Below are 20,764 nucleotides of genomic sequence, written 5' to 3'. Positions count from 1 at the left end.
GTAAGCATTCCCTGGGATTGCTCGAAAAATTATCTCCCTGCATACTTGGAATCAAATAATATCTGTTCACTGCTGTTGGAATGGGCTTCTGCTTTCCAGGATATAATAGACAGTAGAAAAGCATCTTCTCAGCAGAGAATGGTACCTTGTTCACCAGGTTCATGATAACTTCAACAAAAAGATCTCCTGGAAGAGTCCAATAAGTTTAGTGATAAAACACCCAACTTCCAACCCAGAAGTTGAATCTAGTCTCAGTTGGCTTTCAAACTTGTCTACTCTGAATGAGCTTCTTCAGTATTTTTGATCGTTGGTTGCAATTTCTAGTTTGACTCAAAGGTAGAGATCAAGTTTGCAGAGTGGTTTTGTCTCAGGGTGCGACAGCTGTAAGAAAGAACACATTTATTTAGAACCATTGACAAAGTACTTCATACGAGTGGATTATTTTTAAAGTGTGGTCAAGGTTGTTAAATAAGCAAATGCAGAAGTCAATGTGTGCACAGCAAAGTTCCAGAAACAGCAGTGAGATAAATAGCCAGATAATCTGTTTTAGTGGTGTTGGTTGAAGGATAAATGTTGGCCAGGACATCACAAAACTCCCTGTGCTCTTCTGTAAATTGGAGTAGTGCCATAGGATCTTTTACATCCATCTGAAAGGACAGACAGGGCCTCAGCTTAACCTCTCATCTGAAAGATGGCACCTCCAGCAATGCAGCATTGCCTAAATATTGCTCTGAAATGTCAGCCTGAAATAAATGCTGAAGTCTCATGAGTGGGGCTTGAACCCATGACCTTCTACTTCAGAGGTCAGAGTGCTTCTGACTGAGCCAAGCTGGCACTGCAATTGTAGAGTAAATCCTGCCTAAATTTGGAGTCAGGGCCCAATCTGACATCGAAACGAATCAGAGTGAGACTCCTTGGAGCTGTAAGTTTCAGGCCGGTCCTCTCCAGAGGCAGGCCAGGCCTTAACTCCAGAAACAACTTGGCACCAACACTAAACTTGTAATGTAACTGCACCCTCAAATTACAAACCAGAGGTCTCATCAGTGATGGTAAGTATCTGACATTTCCTAACATGAAAGACCACTAAAAACCATTTGTGCTCACATAAAAGGAATCCAAAAGTCTTCTATAGGCATGTAAATAGTAAACAGGTAGTAAGAGGAGGGGTGGGACTGATTAGGGACCAAAAAAGGAGATCTGTGCTTGGAGTCAGATGGCATGGCTGAGGTACTAAATGAGTACTTTGCATCTGTCTTTACCAAGGAAGAAGATAATGCCAAAGTCACAGTAAAATGGGAGGTAGTTGAGATACTGGATGGACTCAAAATTGATAAAGAGGAGGTACTAGCTGTACTTAAAGTAGATAAGTCATCTGGTCCAAATGGGATGCATCCTAGGTTGCTGAGGGAAGTAAGGTTGGAAATTGCGGAGGTACTGGCCATAATCATCCAATCATCCTTAGATATAGGGGTGATGCCAGAGGACTGGAAAATTGCAAATGTTACACCCTTGTTCAGAAAAGGGTGTAAGGATAAACCCAGCAACTACAGGCCAATCAGTTTAACCTCAGTAGTAGGGAAACTTTTAGAAACGTTAATCCAGTACAGAATTAACAGTCACTTGGACAAGTGTGGATTAATTAAGGAAAGTCAGCATGGATTTGTTAAAGGCAAATCGTGTTTAACTAATTTGATTGTGTTTTTTGATGAGGTAACAGAGAGGTTTGATAAGGGCAATGTGGTTGATGTAGTTTATATGGATTTCCAAAAGTTTGATAAAGTGCCGCGTAATAGGCTTGTCAGCAAAGTTGAAGCCCGTGAAATAAAAGGGGCAGTGGCAGCATGGATACAAAATTGGCTAAGTTACAGGAAACAGAGAGTAGTGGTGAACGGTTGTTTTTCGGACTAGAGGGAGGTATACAGTAGTGTTCCCCAGGGGTCGGTGCTGGGACCACTATTTTTCTTGATATATAGTAATGACTTGGACTTGGGTGTACAGGGCACAATTTCCAAATTTGCAGATAACACAAAACTTGGAAGTGTAGTAAACAGTAAGGAGGATAATGATAGACTTCAAGAGGATATAGACAGGCTGGTGGCATGGGCGGACACGTGGCAGATGAAATTTAATGCAGAAAAGTGTGAAGTGATACATTTTGGCAATATAAACTAAAGGGTACAATTCTAAAAGGGGTGCAGGGGTGCAGGAAAAGAGAGATCTGGGGGTATATATACACAAATTGCTGAAGGTGGCAGGGCAGGTTGAGGAAGCGGTTAAAAAAGCATACAGGATCCTGGGCTTTATAAATAGAGGCGTTGAGTACAAAAGTAAGGAAGTTATGATGAACCTTTTATAAAACACTGGTTCAGCCACAACTGGAGTATTGTGTCCAGTTCTGGGCACCACACATTAGGAAAGATGTGAAGGCCTTACAGAGGGTGCAGAAGAGATTTACTAGAATGATTCCAGGGATGAGGGACTTCAGTTACGTGGATAGACTGAAGAATCTGGAGTTGTTCTCCTTGGAACAGAGAAGGTTGAGAGGAGATTTGATAGAGGTGTTCATTAGAAGGGTCCAGACAGAGTAGATAGAGAGAAACTGTTCCCATTGGTGGACGAGTCAAGAACCAGAGGACATAGAAAAAGAACCAAAGGCGACATGAGGGAAAAACCTTTTTACACAGCGAGTGGTTGTGATCAGGAATGCACTGCCTAAGGGGGTGGTGGAGGCAGGTTCAATCATGGCTTTCAAAAAGGAATTTGTTAAGTACTTGAAGGGAGCAAAATTGCAGGGCTACGGGGATAGGGCGGGGGAGTGGGACTAGCTGGACTGTTCTTGTAGAGAGCCGACACGGACTCTATGGGCCAAATGGCCTCCTTCCGTGCTGTAACCATTCTATGATTCTAATTGAAGGCCTCTTACATTCAAGGAACACTGAACAACTCACTGACATTGGTGATTTGTTTTTATACACATACAGACATTGTTATCTGCTCGATGTCCAGCTGCTTTCACTCTAGATTATATCCTGACACAGAACAATTTAACAGTAAACCTATTTCTCATGTCTTCCTGAGTCAAATAATACCTGCAGTAGCTACCTTAGTTGGCTCAGCACTTAATTTAGATCATATACAAATTTAACCTACCTATGGAAGTTTATAGGGAGAAAATTGAATTATTTTTCATTAATAGTAATTTATGAACAGAGTAAACAAACTGTTGAAGAAATTTGGAATATCCTAAACCTATGACTATACCTAAAAATATCTCAGTAATTGTGTTTCAGTCCACCAGCAGATAGTAATATGTCTGTCCCTGACGCTGTGCCTTTGTTCTTTTATTTCTATAATTTTCTCCCTTCATCTCTCCTCTCCTGAAGGTGCTGGGGTACAGGGTCCATGGATGTTGGCAACCCTCAGAATTCTCACCCAAGTGGCCATTCTTCATGAATGAGTGCTACCAAGCTATTTTACCATGGCAGGCATCACAGCTAGGCTCAATGATATCCTCACCTGTTGTCCACAAATGTGCACTTTCCAACAGGGAAACATTGAATTCCGACCATAATGCGGACTCTATCTGGTTTAATGTCATCCTTTGCCTGGGGACTTTTAGACCAACTATGTCACCTCTATTACCACCCAGTGAGCTTTCTGTTTTGTGTGGCTCAGTATCATACCCTGCATTTATCCACTAAGCACATGCTCCAAAAATGTTGCAACTGTGGTTCGCCCAGTGATTGGGAATCTCGACATTTTAAACTCCAAATCCTCGGGCCCGATGGTAATTGGGTTTCGTATCTCATTAGAATTAAACAGATGAGCTGTGAATGCCAATCAGGTGTACCGATGCAGCTCGCCCATTGGGGCCTGACCAATTGCAGCCGGATGCAACACCCAGTCGGTGGTAGGTAAGTCTTCGGGGTGGTGGGGGGGAGGCGGGGAGAAGTGAGAGAAGTGAAGGGGGGCATCAGCCCGCAATATTTTTGTGGAACTTGGAGGAGCACTCCTGACGGAGAACATGTGGTGCAAGCTCTGCCCATTTGGAAACAGATTTCAATCAGGGTCCTACAACCAGCGTTAGGACCCAAATTTACATTAGCAGGCTGCCCAACGCCTGTTTCAAGTGGGGCCCTGCACACTTAGAAGTTGCCAACTTCCAATTTGGCAAACCGGCGTACTTCTGGGAGATAAAATGCAGGAGATCATGACCCAAAATTCCTCCCACTATAATTGATTTTTCACCCAAAAAATAGGCAAAACAATGTTGAATTTCCCTACAGTGCCCCATAACTAACTGGTTATCTGAGTTAATTCATCTTTACCTTGTGTAAACAATTGTAAAGTAAAATTAAACTGGAAGGGAGCATATACAAAATATCATTTGGCAGGGATGGGTTGAGACTAACAAAATCTCCCAGTTCACAGTGTCATTGGAACCCCTCATCTGAGAATAGATGGCTGGCTAACTAGTAATAAAATTGAAGCAGTCTTATGATATAAGAAGTTACAAGGGAAAAGCTGAAGCTGTTTTCAACATTAGAACAGAGATTCAATACTGCTGCAAACCTCTGCCAGGCATTTTTATTCTCATAATGTCAGTCAGTGTTCATATTGATCACTGAAACTTGTTTCAATTGTTTTCCAGTGTTGGTTTTCAGTTTCTTCGCAGGATTATTTTTCAACCTTTAAAGAACGACATTCATGAATGAGATTATTTTTCAACCTTTAAAGAACGACATTCATGAATGATGAAGACAATAGATGAATAAGCATGAGAGTGATATTAGTTCTGAAGATACATAGCATCGTGTGACTCACATTAAATGCCCCATTGTGAGTTAGAAACTCCCGGGCCTCACTTAAATCCGGCCCACAGACTTCCAACCCGTTCTGGCTGAGAGGTCAGTGGAAAACGCCGGAAAATCACATAGCCCAGAGGCCGCCCCTACAGCATGTAAGTGTCGGGATCAGCTGTCGGGATCAGCTGCCGGGCTGTCCCACGGGAGGAGGCCCTGCGATCGGGGGGGGTCGAGTTCGCAGAAGGGGAGGGTGAAGCACTCCTTATGGGTCATGGAGAAGCACACCTGCTCCAATCACAATTTATCTTATCAAAACCCTGGGAAAGAAAAAGCTTGCATTGTACATAATGCCTATCATGACCTTAGATGTCCCAAAGCACTTCACAGCCAATGAAGTACTTTTGATGTATAGTTATTTGACCAGATAATCTGTTTTAGTGATGTTGGTTGAGGGGTAAATATTGGCCAGGACACCATGGAGCACTCCCCTGCTCTTTTTGGAATAGTGCCTTCTTTTACATCCACCTTTGCATTAACATCTCATCCGAAAAATGGCACCTCTGATAGTGTAGCACTCCCTCACTACTGCACTGAATTGTCAGTCTAGACTATGTGCTCAAGTTCCTGGAGTGGGGATTGAACCCACGACCATGTGATTCAGAGGCGATAGTGTTACCAGTGAGTCAAGGTTGACATGTGGAAGCAAAATTATAGGTGATGACCAGAAACTCTGTCACAAAGGTGGGTTTTAAGGAGGCTTATGAAGGTAGGAACAGATATGGCAGGGCAAGAAGGATTTAGGGAGAGAGTTCCATAGTGTGAGGGCAAGATGGCTGAAGGCCAATGATGGAGCAGGAGGCAAGAGAAAGCACAGTAGTTCAGAATTGCAAGAGCGGAGGATGTTACAAAGGTAATAAGGAGAAATTCTGTGAGGGACTTAAAGATGAAGGCAAGGATTTTGAAATTGATGTGCTAAAGGACAGAGCTGGGCAAGGATGGGGTGATAGATGAGTGAGACATAGAGCAGGATAGGATGCGGGTGGTTAGAATTCTCGATGAGTTTATGCAAGTGGAAGCTCAGGAGGTCAGCTAAGAGATTGTTAAAAATCCCATGGCACTATTTGAAGAAGAGTAGGGAATTCTCCCTGTTTCCTGGCCAGCGTTCCTCCCTTCACTAATACAGATTGCTTTGAGAAGAGATGATAAGGTGTTATATGAAAGTCTTTCTTGACCAGCATCCTATATTTTATATAATATTAAGTATGTAGGTAAAGTTCACACACATATGCAGCGCTTTTGTCTTTTTACTAAATTGGATACTGTGGCACCTCAAAGGTTATCTCTGAAGGGACAAATGATGTTTAACTTTCTCCTTATTCTGAAAGATTTTATTTATTGGCAACAGTTTACTTATGGCTTCAAAACAATCTTGGCCGTACTTTTGAAGTTGACCAATTCCATATGCATTTAATGCTTTCAATATCCCAAGTAACATTGCTCCTGCCCCATGGCCCTTTCGTGAGAAAATTGAGGTTTATGATTTTATTTTAGTCACAACTTGATGTTCAAAAAATGGCAGGTTAGAAATTAAAAATTGGGTTCCTGTCAGTGCTTCAACGCCAGTTCTGTTGTACACAATAAGTATACAACAGGATGGCTTCCTGAGCAGTGTGATGGAGCTTTTCACCATTCTCTTTTGTTGTGTGTGTTGATGGATCAAATATGACAACCTAAAGACATGCCAAGAATACCACGGGCATTTTTATACATTTGTAACTTCTTAACTTGTTGATCATTTCAACTCCGCAGAACATAAATGTGGTTTTGATCATCTGATATTTTACTTACAATTTAGACTGACATATTGATGTATTTATATATTGAATAGTATAAAAAGCATACAGTGAATGTGGTTATAGCTGCAGGTACATAATGCCAATGGAAAGCAATATCTCTATAACACAAGTGAAAGAAACCAAATAAAACTATTCACATCAAATCATTTAAAAAACAGTCAATCTTCCAACAGCATACTGCTGCTATAAGATCTTGCCATTCTTGCCATTCAATTAATTCTGTGTGCTTACCAGATTTAATTGGTTTCAATTGAAAGTTCAGAAAGGTGGAGCAGGAAGAACTGATATCCTTCCTGAAAAGTTGAATGTAGGTGCCCCAATTGTTGAGTGGGTAATTGCAATTCCCAGTGTGGTACTGAGCCATACAAACTAGAAAGTCCCTTGTTTGACTTCTAGTTTGTTCTGAGTTGGCTGATGTAACGTGGGCATGGTGGTGGGAGGCATTACAACTGGCCTGTGACCTCAAGACAGAAATTCATGTTCCTGATATTTGGTCTGGAAAATGCACATATGGACATCAGATAAGAAGGGAGCATCAGGTTCAGCTGTGATGATCTCCCCATGGTTAAATCACCTGTTGACACTGTCTAGGTTCAAACATGAAGAATGGCCACTTAGGCAAGTGACTGGTGGGCAGCCAGTGATTGGGCACCAACACGAGAGTGCCTTCAGGAGGAACATTGAACAGCTCAATTGGTTAATTTATTCATTGACCCTTTACTTATCTCTGTTGGCTGTTTGATTTTGGAGGATTTATGGGATAGTAAAAATAATTTGGCGGGTTCACAAATTGTTCTTTGTACCTCCTTATGCCTCTCTGTGCCGCATACTGTTTCCAACTCAATAGGAAGGAGCAGCTTTACTGCTAGGAGTCTGTCACTGCCAATCAGGCTGGCTGAAAAGAAATGTGAAAGAAGCTGACCAAGATGGTTGAACCACTGAGCTCCCTCCTCAACATCACATTTGACATTTGGTTCTCACTCCGTGGGGAACCATTGGCATGAAACCATGACCTACCACCCTGTGACACAATACACCAACACACTGTGCCAACCCAACACGAAGTGTTTTTAAACATTAATGATATCATAATGTTTATATGATTATTGGAATAGCCATACATGGAAAAGAATGACTAGATTTATGGAATTTGTCAGCATCTATCATTGCCAGTGAATCCCGACAACTGTGCAAGATTAACCAGCCACAAAAACATTTATATACACTCAGCACTCCTTTGAAAATTTGGCCGAACTCCTTGAAAAATACACAGGGAATAACCTGTAATCCTTAAATTTAACACTGCAGTGGCTGTGTAAAAGAACATTTAATTTATCAAGATTGTTCATGCAACTGAAGCAAATGTACAGTATCATTGTTTTTTACAATTGTAAAGCTGAAAATGTGGGTTATTTTTATGATTTACATTTATTCATCTGAATAAAGAAATCTGGCAAAATAACCATTCAGAAATACTGAAAACTTTGCAGATATTTCTAGACAATCAGGCTTTATATCAACGGAAAAAAACATGTAAAATGTTTGGTTCTCTTGGTCTGTTGTCTTCATTATTCTTTGCAGTTTTTCATCTGTTGTTGAGTCAGCGTTTTTCCTCTGCCTTCTCACAACTCTGATACATTCGTTCAAAACCTCATATCAAAGCATTAGATCTCAAAGAATTTCACTTAATTTTATATTGGATTTTTTAATTTAAAAGGCTGAGGTACAATTCCATTGGTTTTGGTAGCCCTTAGATTCCTCACCCAAGTCTCATTTCTTCATTTATGAGTCTAGTGAGTGTGACTATTCATCATGGAGAGTATCACAGCTAAGCTCAATCTTGTCTTCACCCAACCTCCACACATGGGCACTATCCAGAAGGGATAATTGCAGAACAGTAGGAGCACCAAGGCCAACTGTAGATCTCTAATGCTGCGTCACTGAGATTACTTTTGGATGTTTCAAATGAACAAGGCTGGGTTTTTTTCTCAATCAACCACAAGTATTTTCATTATCTCTTGACACAATATCAGCTTGGTTCACTGGGTGGCATTCTTACTTCCGCATCAGAAGTTTATGGGTTCAAGCCCTGATCCAGAACTTCCCCATATAATCAATCATATAGGCAAATCTATGAAATAAGTAAAAAAAACATTGAATAATAATCATGGGAGATTTCAACAACCCCCAAATAAACTGGCAAGAAGAGGTAGGTAAAGGGGAATGGAGTTTTTACAGTGTGCAAAGGACTCCTTTCTTACCCAGTATGTGAGAAGCCCAACAAGGGAAGAATCTAGTAATGAGATCGAAAAAGGTATAAAGACATCGAAGATAGAAAGATGTAAGGAGTCTTACAACACCAGGTTATAGTCCAACAGCTTTATTTGAAATCACAAGCTTTCGGAGCTTTCCTCCTTTGTCAGGTGAGTGCAGGATTATAGAATCATAGAAGTTTACAACATGGAAACAGGCCCTCCATAAAGGCACAGCATATATAGTCAGAGAACAATGCCTGGTGATTACAGATAATCTTTCCAACTGCCCGTTATCACACCTCGGCAGAGAGGTAATCACAGCAATCAAAGGAGTGGATGGTGTTCAGACAGGGGAACATTACATCCAAGACTACTGAATACACAAGCGGTCAGATCACAATGACAGAGAGAGAGAGAGAGAGAGACACCCGAAAGGCAAAGAGAGAGAGAGAGAGAGAATGACCAGTTGTATTAAAAACAGATACCTTTTTTTTTCGCTGGTGGGGTTACATGTAGCGTGACATGAACCCAAGATCCCGGTTGAGGCCGTCCTCATGGGTGCGGAACTTGGCTATCAATTTCTGCTCAACGATTTTGCCCAAACACACGGAACAGCCAGGGGGACCAAATTCACACCCCAATACGCCAACATTTTCATGCACAAGTTCGAGCACGACTTCTTCACTGCACAGGACATCCAACCAACGCTATACACCAGATACATCGACGACATTTTCTTCCTATGGACCCACGGCGAAGAATCACTAAAGAGACTACACAATAACATCAACAAGTTCCATCCCACCATCAAACTCACCATAGACTACTCCTCAGAATCGGTTTCATTCTTGGACACACGAATCTCCATCAAAGACGGGCACCTCAGCACCTCACTCTACCGCAAGCCCACGGACAACCTCACGATGCTCCACTTTTCCAGCTTCCACCCTAACCACGTCAAAGAGGCCATCCCCTATGGACAGGCCCTGCGAATACACAGGATCTGCTCAGACGAGGAGGAACACGATGGACACCTACAGACGCTGAAAGACGCCCTCGTAAGAACGGGATATGATGCTCGACTCGTCGATCGACAGTTCCGACGGGCCACAGTGAAAAATCGCAAAGACCTCCTCAGAAGACAAACATGGGACACAACCAACAGAGTACCCTTCGTCGTCCAGTACTTCCCTGGAGCGGAGAAACTACGCCATGTTCTTCGCAGCCTTCAACGTGTCATCGATGACGGCGAACACCTCGCTAAGGCCATCCCCACGCCTCCACTACTCGCCTTCAAACAGCCACCCAACCTTAAACAGACCATCGTTCGCAGCAAATTACCCAGCTTTCAGGAGAACAGCGTCCACGACACCACACAACCCTGCCAAGGCAACCTCTGCAAGACATGCCAGATCATCGACACAGATACCACCATCACACGAGAGGACACCACCCACCAGGTACATGGTTCATACTCCTGTGACTCGGCCAACGTTGTCTACCTCATACGTTGCAGGAAAGGATGCCCCAGAGCATGGTACATCGGCGAGACCATGTAGACACTGCGACAACGGATGAACGGACACCGCGCAACAATCGCCAGACAGGAGGGTTCCCTCCCAGTCGGGGAACACTTCAGCAGTCAAGGACATTCAACCACCGACCTTCGGGTAAGCGTACTCCAAGGCGGCCTTCGAGACACACGACAACGCAAAATTGTCGAGCAGAAATTGATAGCCAAGTTCCGCACCCATGAGGACGGCCTCAACCGGGATCTTGGGTTCATGTCACGCTACACGTAACCCCACCAGCGAATAAACGTTATCTGTCTTTAATTCAACGGGTCATTTTCTGTCTTTCTCTTCCTTTTGGATGTTTCTCCCTCTCTCTCTCTCTGTTTTGTGTTCTGGCCGTTTGTATATTCGGTGGTCTTGTATGTAACACCTCTCTGTCTGAACACTTTGATTGCCTTGACAACGGGCAGTTGGAAAGATTATCTGTAATCACCAGGTATTGTTCCCTGAATATAAATGCGAAACGTTCACGGATTTCCTGACATTCACCTGACGAAGGAGGAAGCCTCCGAAAGCTTGTGATTTTCAAATAAAATTGTTGGACTATAACCTGGTGTTGTAAGATTGTTTACATTTGTCAACCCCAGTCCATCACCGGCATCTCCATATCATGCCCTTGAGAAGGTGGTGGTGAGCTGCCTTCTTGAGCCGCTGTAGTCTGTGTGGTGAAGGTTCTCCCACAGTGCTGTTAGGTAGGGAGTTCCAGGATTTTGACCCAGCGACGATGAAAGAACGGTGATATATTTCTAAGTCGGGATGGTGTGTGACTTGGAGGGGAACGTGCAAGTGGTGTTGTTCCCATGTGCCTGCTACCCTTGTTCTTCTAGGTGGCAGAGGTCACGGGTTTGGGAGGTGCTGTTGAAGAAGCCTTGGCGAATTGCTGCAGTGCATCCTGTGGATGGTAGGCGCTGCAGCCACGGTGCACCGGTGGTGAAGGGAGTGAATGTTTAGGGTGGTGGATAGGGTGCCAATCAAGCAGGCTGCTTTGTCCTGGATGGTGTAGAGCTTCTTGAGTTTTGTTGGAGCTGCACTCATCCAGGCAAGTGAAGAGTATTCCATCACACTCCTGACTTGTGCCTTGTAGATGATGGAAAGTCTTTCGGGAGTCAGGTGGTGAGTCACTCGCCGCAGAATACCCAGCTTCTGACCTGCTCTTGTAGCCACAGTATTAATGTAGCTGGTCCAGTTAAGTTTCTGGTCAATGATGACCCCCAGGATGTTAATGGTGGGGGATTCGGCGATGGTAATGCTGTTGAATGTCAAGGGGAGGTGGTTAGACTCTCTCTTGTTGGAGATGGTCATTGACTGGCACTTGTCTGGCGCAAATGTTACATGCCACTTATGCGCCCAAGCCTGGATGTTGTCCTGTTCTTGCTGCATGCAAGCACGGACTGCTTCATTATCTGAGGGGTTGCGAATGGAATGGAACACTGTGCAATCATCAGAGAACAGCCCCATTTCTTACCTCATGATAGAGGGACGGTCATTGATGAAGCAGCTGAAGATGGTTGGGCCTGGGACACTGCCCGGAGGAACTCCTGCAGCAATGTCTTGGGGTTGATATGATTGGCCTTCAACAACCACTACTATCTTTCTTTGTGCTGGGTATAACTCCAGCTACTGGAGAGTTTTCCTCCTGATTCCCATTGACTTCAATTTTACTAGGGCTCCTTGGTGCCACACTCGGTCAAATGCTGCCTTGCTGACAAGGGCAGTCACTATCACCTCTGGAATTCAGCTCTTTTGTCCATGTTTTTACCAAGGCTGTAATGAGGTCTGGAGCCGAGTGGTCCTGGCGGAACCCAAACTTAAGTATTGGTGAGCAGGTGCCGCTTGATATCACTGTCGACGACACCTTCCATCACTTTGCTGATGATTGAGAGTAGACTGATGGGGCGGTAATTGGCCGGATTGGATTTGTCCTGCTTTTTGTGGACAGGACGTACCTGGGCAATTTTTCACTTTGTCGGGTAGATGCCAGTGTTGTAGCTGTACTGGAACACTTTGGCTGGAGATGCGGCTCGTTCTGGAGCACAAGTCTTCTGCACTACAGCCGCGATGTTGTCGGACTCATAGCCTTTGTTGTATCCTGTACAGTCAACGTTTCTTGATATCACGTGAAGTGAATCGAATTGGCTGAAGACTGGCTTCTGTGATGGTGGGGATATCGGGAGGAGGCCGAGGTGGATCATCCACTCGGCACTTCTGGATGGAGATGGTTGCGAACGCTTCAGCCTTGTCTTTTGCACTCACATGCTGGACTCTACCATCATTGAGGATGGGGATGTTCACAAAGCCTCCTCCTCCCGTTAGTTGTTTAATTGTCCACCACCATTCACGACTGGATGTGGCAGGATTGCAGAGCTTTGATCTGATCCGTTGGTTGTGGAATCGCTTAGCTCTGTCTATAGCATGTTGCTTCCCCTGTTTAGCATGCATGTAGTCCTGAGTTGTAGCTTCACCAGGTTGGCACCTTATTTTTAGGTGTGCATGGTGCTGCTCCTGGCATGCTCTTCTACACCTACACTCCTCATTGAACCAGGGTTGATACCCTGGCTTGTTGGTAATGGTAGAGTGAGGAATATACCAGGCCATGAGGTTACAGATGTGCTGGAATACAATTCTGCTGCTGCTGATGGCCCACAGCGCCTCATGGATGCCCAGTTTTGAGCTGCTAGATCTGTTCTGAATCTATCCCATGTAGCAAGGTGGTAGTGCCACTCAACACATTGGATGGTGTCCTCAGTGTGAAGACGGGACTTCATCTCCACAAGGACTGTGCGGTGGTCACTCCTACCAATACTGTCATGGACAGATGCATCTGCGACAGGTAGATTGGTGAGGACGAGGTCTAGTAGGTTTTTCCCTTGTGTTGGTTCGTTCACCATCTGTCGCAGGCCCAGTCTAGCAGCTATGTCCTTCAGGACTCGGCCAGTAGTGGTGCTACTCTTGGTGATGGACATTAAAGTTTTCCACCCAGAGTACATTCTGTGCCCTTGCAGAACCTCAACATGGAGGAGGACTGATTGATCAGCTGAGGGAGGGCGGTAGGTGGTAATCAGCAGGAGGTTTCCCTGCCCATGTTTGACCTGATGCCATGAGATTTTCATGGGTTCCGGAGTCAATGTTGAGGACTCCCAGGGCCACTCCCTCCTGACTGTATATCACTGTATCCCCACCTCTGGTGGGTCTGTCTTTCAGGTTGGACAGGACATACCCAGGGATGGTGATGGAAGAGTCTGGGACGTTGGCTGAAAGTATGATTCTGTGAGTACGGCTGTGTCAGGCTGTTGCTTGACTAGTCTGTGGGACAGCTCTCCCAATTTTGGCACAAGTCCCAGATGTTGGTGAGGAGGACTTTACAGGGTCGACTAGTCTTGGTTTGCCTTTGTCGTGTCCGGTGCCTTGTGGTCCGTCTGTTTTTATTCTTATTAGGACTTTTTGTCGTGAGATTGTATAACTGAGCGGCTTGCTAGGCCATTTCAGAGGGTGATTAAGAATCAACCACATTGCTGTGGGTCTGGAGTCACAAATAGGCCAGACCAGGTAAGGACAGCAGGTTTCTTTCCCTAAAGGGCATTAGTGAACCAGATGGGTTTTTACGACAGTCTGGTAGTTTCATGGCTACCATTAGTGATACTAGTTTTTTTTTAAATTCCAGATTTTATTTAATTAATTGAATTTAGATTCCCCAGCTGCCGTTTCGGGATTTGAACTCATGACTCCTGATTATTAGTCCAGGCCTTTGGATTACTTGTCTAGAAACATAACCACTATGCTACCGTACCCTTGTTTGGTAGGGTGGATGTAGAGAAAATGTTTCCATTTGTAGGGGAGTCCAAAACTAGAGATTATCAATATAAGATAGCCACCAATAAATCCAATAGGAAATTCAGGAGAAACTTCTTTACCCAAAGAGAGGTAAGGATATGGAACACACCACCACAAGGAGTACTTGAGCCAAATAGCATAGATGCATTTAAAGGGAAGCTGGATAAGCACATGAAGGAGAAAGGAATAAAAGGGTTTCCATGTAGGGATAGATGAAGCAGGGAGGGAGGAGGCTCATGTGGAGCATTGACCAGTTGGGCTGAATGGCCTGTTTCTGTGCTGTAGATTCAATTTAACAATGTAATCTAGGCTCATGCTTCAGTGCAGTACTGAGGGAGTGCTGCATTGTTGGAGGTGCCTCCTTTGGATGAGATGTTAAAGTAAGGCCCTATTTGCCTATTCCAGTGATTCAGGGTACTATTTAAAGAAGGGCAGAGTGTCCTTCCAGTGTACTGGCCAAGATTCTTCTTGCAAGCAATGCCACCAAAAACAGATTAACTTGTTATTCATCTCATTGCTCTTCCAAACTTGCATGTGAAGTGCTTAAATATATGATTAAGGGTTAAATAAATGCATTTTTTTATCACTTCAACCAATCAGTTGTGAAACTATTTCTTCTGCCATGACATTTACTCCAGCAGCCAGAAATTCTTCAAAATACAAGGTATATTTTAATGCTGTCAGACTCTATACAAGTAATAGCATAAAATACAAAAGTTCAGAGCGTTGAATTCTAAAAAAAATTCAGTTAATTCATAAGACAGTGCAACAAAGTTCAATTGAAACAGAAATTGAAGTCTGTATTTATGATCTGTTAAAGAATACACTAATTCAGAGACTGTTGCATGACATTATCACTATCACCAGAGCATAAAGGTATGAATAAATGGAAATGCTTACTTGGTCATCCTTCATTAAGGAGCTGCCAAATATGGTTAATCATAATATATTTTTTGGAAAAATGAAATGTGTAAACAGATTTTATGAAACACATAACACCCTCTGAAGGTGTGTCTTTAGAGATCATCCTTAATGATTTAATGGAAAACATTTAATAATTATTAGGAACAATCTTCTAATGTGTAGCCAGTGATTACCACAGATAACATCTGTACATTTCAGTCATTTTTTTATGGCCAGGTTTGCTTGTACGTTGATAGCATAATGGTAGATTGTCTCATTATACTTGATTTGCATTATTGGGTTCAAGTTATTCATAGAATCATAGAAGTTTACAACGTGGAAACAGGCCCTTCGGCCCAACATGTCCATGTCGCCCAGTTTATACCACTAAGCTAGTCCCAATTGCCTGCACTTGGCCCATATCCCTCTATACCCATCTTATCCATGTAACTGTCCAAATGCTTTTTAAAAGACAAAATTGTACCCGCCTCTACTACTGCCTCTGGCAGCTCGTTCCAGACACTCACCACCCTTTGAGTGAAAAAATTGCCCCTCTGGACCCTTTTGTATCTCTCCCCTCTCACCTTAAATCTATGCCCCCTCATTAGAGAATCCCCTACCTTTGGGAAAAGATTTTGACTATCTACCTTATCTATGCCCCTCATTATTTTATAGACTTCTGTAAGATCACCCCTTATTCAGAAGGCAATATGTGTTTAATAGACAGGGCCTTCGGATGTGTTATGTTTTAATAAAATCTGTTTACACATTTCTTTTTTCTAAAAAAAATATATTATGATTCACCATATTTGGCAGTTCCTTAATGGAGGATGACCAAGTAAGCATTTCCATTTATTCATGCCTTTATGCTCTGGTGATAGTGATAATATCATGCAGCAGCCTCTGATTTAGAGTATTCAAATGCAGCCTATGTAAGCTAGAAAAGAGATACTTGAAAGAAAAATGTATATCAATGCAATATATATTAGAAACTTTTCTCCCAGATACTTTTTCCATTAAAATGTCTCATTCTTCAAATTTCTTTCCCCAGTGGACGACACTGTCATTGCCATTCCATATGGAAGTCGGCATGTCAGAATTGTACTCAAAGGCTCTGACCATCTGCGTAAGTAGACTCTGATTTTACGACTGAAACCCTTTAAATCTGCTGTTTATTGTCGTGTTTTTAGAGATCATCCTTAATGATTTAATGGAAAACATTTAATATTAATTAGAAACAATCTTCCAATGTGCAGCCAGTGATTATCATAGATAACAACTGTTGAAATATACATTTCAATCATTTTTTTATGGCCAGATTTGCTTGTTATGTGTTAATAGCATAATGGTTTTTGAAGTTTGATGTTGATGATGGGCTTGGGTTGGTTGACATTCAAAATAGATAAATGCTCCTCTCTGCCAGTCTAAATGGATTAAATTTAATAATAAAACTTTCGGGACAAGTAAAATCAAGGTGAAGCATTTGCATTTGAGCTCCTGTTTCTTTTAAAAAGAGTAGATCTCTGGGCTGTGTTTCTTTCCAGATTGATTTTTTAAAACTAAATGTAGCCCTGAGTCCTACTCATATAAAGAATTACATATTTAATCAGATCCAACAAAATATTTGTATTCTCATTGGTTTGTGACTATTCCGTTAAAATCAATTAAGGATACGACAGCAGGGCTGAAGAAAAGCTGATAAGTCAAAGCTAAATAAACTTGCACACCTGCCCTTCTCTCCACACAAATGGATTTTCCTCATACAACCTTCAATGTGTTCAGAGGAAACACCTGACATTTATTTCATCTTTTTTCAAAAGTAGGATTGGGAATACTTTTCTGCAACTGAATGTCTCTGGATCATTGTACAGCTCCTCAGTCTGTCCAAACATTTTGCAGAAAATGTTGATAAAAGCTGTAGAAATTATATTGATCATTGTTGGGAATTTAACAATAAATTTCTGAAGATAGTGGAAAATATGGCTCAATTATAGTGGGTTCCATCCATACTGCACCAGTGAATTTAAAGTTGCAGGGTGATTTTTTAAAATTCGTTCATGGGATGTGGGCGTCGCTGGCAAGGCCAGCATTTATTGCCCATCCCTAATTGCCCTCGAGAAGGTGGTGGTGAGCCGCCTTCTTGAACCGCTGCAGTCCGTGTGGTGAAGGTTCTCCCACAGTGCTGTTAGGAAGGGCGTTCCAGGATTTTGACCCAGCGACGATGAAGGAACGGCGATATATTTCCATGTCGGGATGGTGTATGACTTGGAGAGGAACGTGCAGGTGGTGTTGTTCCCATGTGTGTGCTGTCCTTCTAGGTGGTACAGGTCGTGGGTTTGGGAGGTGCTGTTGAAGAAGCCTTGGTGAGTTGCTGCAATGCACCCTGTGGATAGTACACACCGCAGCCACAGTGCACCGGTGATGAAGGGAGTGAATGTTTCGGGTGGTGGATGGGGTGCCAATCAAGCGGGCTGCTTTGTCCTGGATGGTGTTGAACTTCTTGAGTGTTGTTGGAGCTGCACTCATCCAGGCAAGTGGAGAGTATTCCATCACACTCCTGACTTGTGCCTTGTAGATGGTGGAAAGGCTTTGAGGAGTCAGGAGGTGAGTCACTTGCCGCAGAATACCCAGCCTCTGACCTGTTCGTGTAGCCACAGTATTTATATGGCTGGTCCAGTTAGGTTTCTGGTCAATGGTGACCCCCAGGATGTTAATAGTGGGGATTCGGTGATGGTAATGCCATTGAATGTCATGGGGAGGTGGTTAGACTCTCTCTTGTTGGAGATGGTCATTGCCTGGCACTTGCCTGGCACGAATGTTACTTGCCACTTATCAGCCCAAGCCTGGATGTTGTCCAGGTCTTGCTGCATGCGGGCTCGGACTGCTTCTTTATTTGAGGGGTTGCGAATGGAACTGAACACTGTGCAATCATCAGCGAACTTCCCCATTTCTGACCTTATGATGGAGGGAATGTCATTGATGGAGCAGCTGAAGATGGTTGGGCCTGGGACACTGCCCTGAGGAACTCCTGCAGCAATGTCCTGGGGCTGAGATGATTGGCCTCCAACAACCACTACCATCTTCCTTTGTGCTGGGTATGACTCCAGCCACTGGAGAGTTTTCCCCCTGATTCCCATTGACTTCAATTTTACCAGGGCTCCTTGGTGCCACACTCAATCAAATGCTGCCTTGATGTCAAGGGCAGTCACTCTCACCTCACCTCTGGAATTCAGCTCTTTTGTCCATGTTTAGACCAAGGCTGTAATGAGGTCTGGAGCCAAGTGGTCCTGGCAGAACCCAAACTGAGCATCGGTGAGCAGGTTATTGGTGAGTAAGTGCCGCTTAATAACACCATCGACGACACCTTCCATCACTTTGCTGATGATTGAGAGTAGGCTGATGGGGCGGTAAATGGCCGGATTGGATTTGTCCTGCTTTTTGTGGACAGGACATACCTGGGCAATTGTGATTGAAGGATTCAGACCACAGTTTCATCATTCAAAGTGTGAGATAATATGGAATATGCAAAGCCTGTTGAGGTCATTGATCCTGTTCCTTCCATCGACCATCTTCAATTTACCCTATCATGGAATGACATTCAGCCTATCATTTTAATAGAGGACATTCATTAATGTTGTGAATGATGGGATAGCCATGCCTCCATGGTGTTTTTTGGCATTAATTTGCTGTTACATCAAGTTACATTTAGTTACATCGCAAGTACAGCACAGGAACACGCCATTCGGCCCAACTGGTCTATGCCGGAGTTTATGCTCCACACGAGCCTCCTCCCTCCCTCCTTCATTTAACCCTATCAGGAGACCCTTCTATTCTTTTCGCCCTCATATGCTTATCCAGCTTCCTCTTAAATGCATTTATGCTATTTGCCTCAATTACTCCTTGTGGTAGCGAGTTCCACATTCTTACCACTCTTTAGGTAAAGAGGTTTCTCCTGAATTCCCTATTGGATTTATTAGTAACTATTTTACATTTATGACCTCTAGCTTTGGACTCCCCCACAAGTGGAAACATTTTCTCCACGTCTACCCTATCAAACCTTAAAGACCTCTATCAGGTCACCCCTCAGCCTTCACTTTTCGAGAGAAAAGAGCCCCAGCCTGTTCCAGCTTTCCTGATAAGGATATCCTCTCAGTTCTGGTATCATCCATGTGAATCTTTTTTGCACCTTCTTCAATGCCTCGATATCCTTTTTATAATATGACGACCAGAGCTGTGCACAATACTCCAAGTGTGGTCCAACCAAGGTTTGATACAAGTTTAACATATCTTCTTTGCTTTTCAATTCTATCCCTCTAGAAATGAACCCCAGTGCTTGATTTGCCTTTTTTTACCTGCGTCACTATTCCAGTGAGAGACAAGAAAAACTTCGACCTGGAATTTACTTGCACAGTGCATAAAAAGGTGTGAGATTGGAAAGCTGAGGCAGAAATTTACAGCCTCACAAACTAGAAATGCAGCAGAATTGTTTGGCCCAGAAATATACCATGTGAGGAGTTATGATACATACCCAATCATATTCACAAATAGGAACTTAAAAGTAATATTTGTTTATTTGAAGGACAGCATTGTAGGTTTTATCCCTTACACTTTTAGGAACTGAAACTCATGTAAACATTTAGAACAGGAAAGAGTTCTTGAAGACAGGCATGGCACAGCGTTCCTGCTACAAACTGCACAGTACCAGATTTCCAGTGTTCCTGATACAAAGTATACAGCACCAGATTCCAGTGTTCCTGATACAAACTATACAGTACCTGATGTCCAGTGTTCCTGATACAAACAATACAGTACCAGATTCCAGTGTTCCTGATACAAACTATACAGTACCTGATGTCCAGTGTTCCTGATACAAACTATACATTACCAGATTCCAGTGTTCCTGATACAAACTATACAGTACCTGATGTCCAGTGTTCCTGATACAAACAATACAGTACCAGATTTCCAGTGTGCCTGATACAAACTATACAGTACCAGATTCCAGTGTTCCTGATGCAAACTATACAGTACCAGATTCCAGTGTTCCTGATGCAAACTATACAGTACCTGATGTCCAGTGTTCCTGATAAAAACTATACAGTACCAGATTCCAGTGTTCCTGATGCAAACTATACAGTACCTGATGTCCAGTGTTCCTGATAAAAACTATACAGTACCAGATTCCAGTATTCCTGATACAAACTATACAATACCAGATTTCCAGTGTTCCTGATAAAAACTATACAGTACCAGATTCCAGTGTTCCTGATACAAACTATACAATACCAGATTTCCAGTGTTCCTGATAAAAACTATACAGCACCAAATTCCAGTATTTCTGATACAAACTATACAGTACCAGATTTCTAGTGTACCTGATACAATCTATACAGTACCTGATGTCCAGTGCTCCTGATACAAACCATACAGTGCCAGATTTCCAGTGTTCCTGATACAAACTACACGGTACCAGATTTCTAGTGTACCTGATACAATCTATACAGTACCTGATTTCCAGTGTGCCTGATACAAACTATACA

General features: G+C 43.1%; 1 protein-coding gene across 1 annotated transcript in view; it reads left to right on the top strand.

Annotated features, from left to right (window-relative positions):
* LOC137320664 (ADAMTS-like protein 1) overlaps positions 1-20,764 on the top strand; it is a 613,156-nt gene that overhangs the window by 271,870 nt on the left and 320,522 nt on the right. Inside the window, exon 7 of the mRNA XM_067982343.1 lies at positions 16,276-16,350. Coding sequence (XP_067838444.1) covers positions 16,276-16,350 — 75 coding nt within the window. The remainder of the gene's footprint in view (positions 1-16,275; positions 16,351-20,764) is intronic.

Source organism: Heptranchias perlo, chromosome 4 (genome assembly GCF_035084215.1).
Source record: "Heptranchias perlo isolate sHepPer1 chromosome 4, sHepPer1.hap1, whole genome shotgun sequence".
NCBI classification, from domain to species: Eukaryota; Metazoa; Chordata; class Chondrichthyes; order Hexanchiformes; family Hexanchidae; genus Heptranchias; species Heptranchias perlo.
Note: the sequence above shows the minus strand (reverse complement) of the source record. Positions and strands in the feature narration are given on the sequence as shown.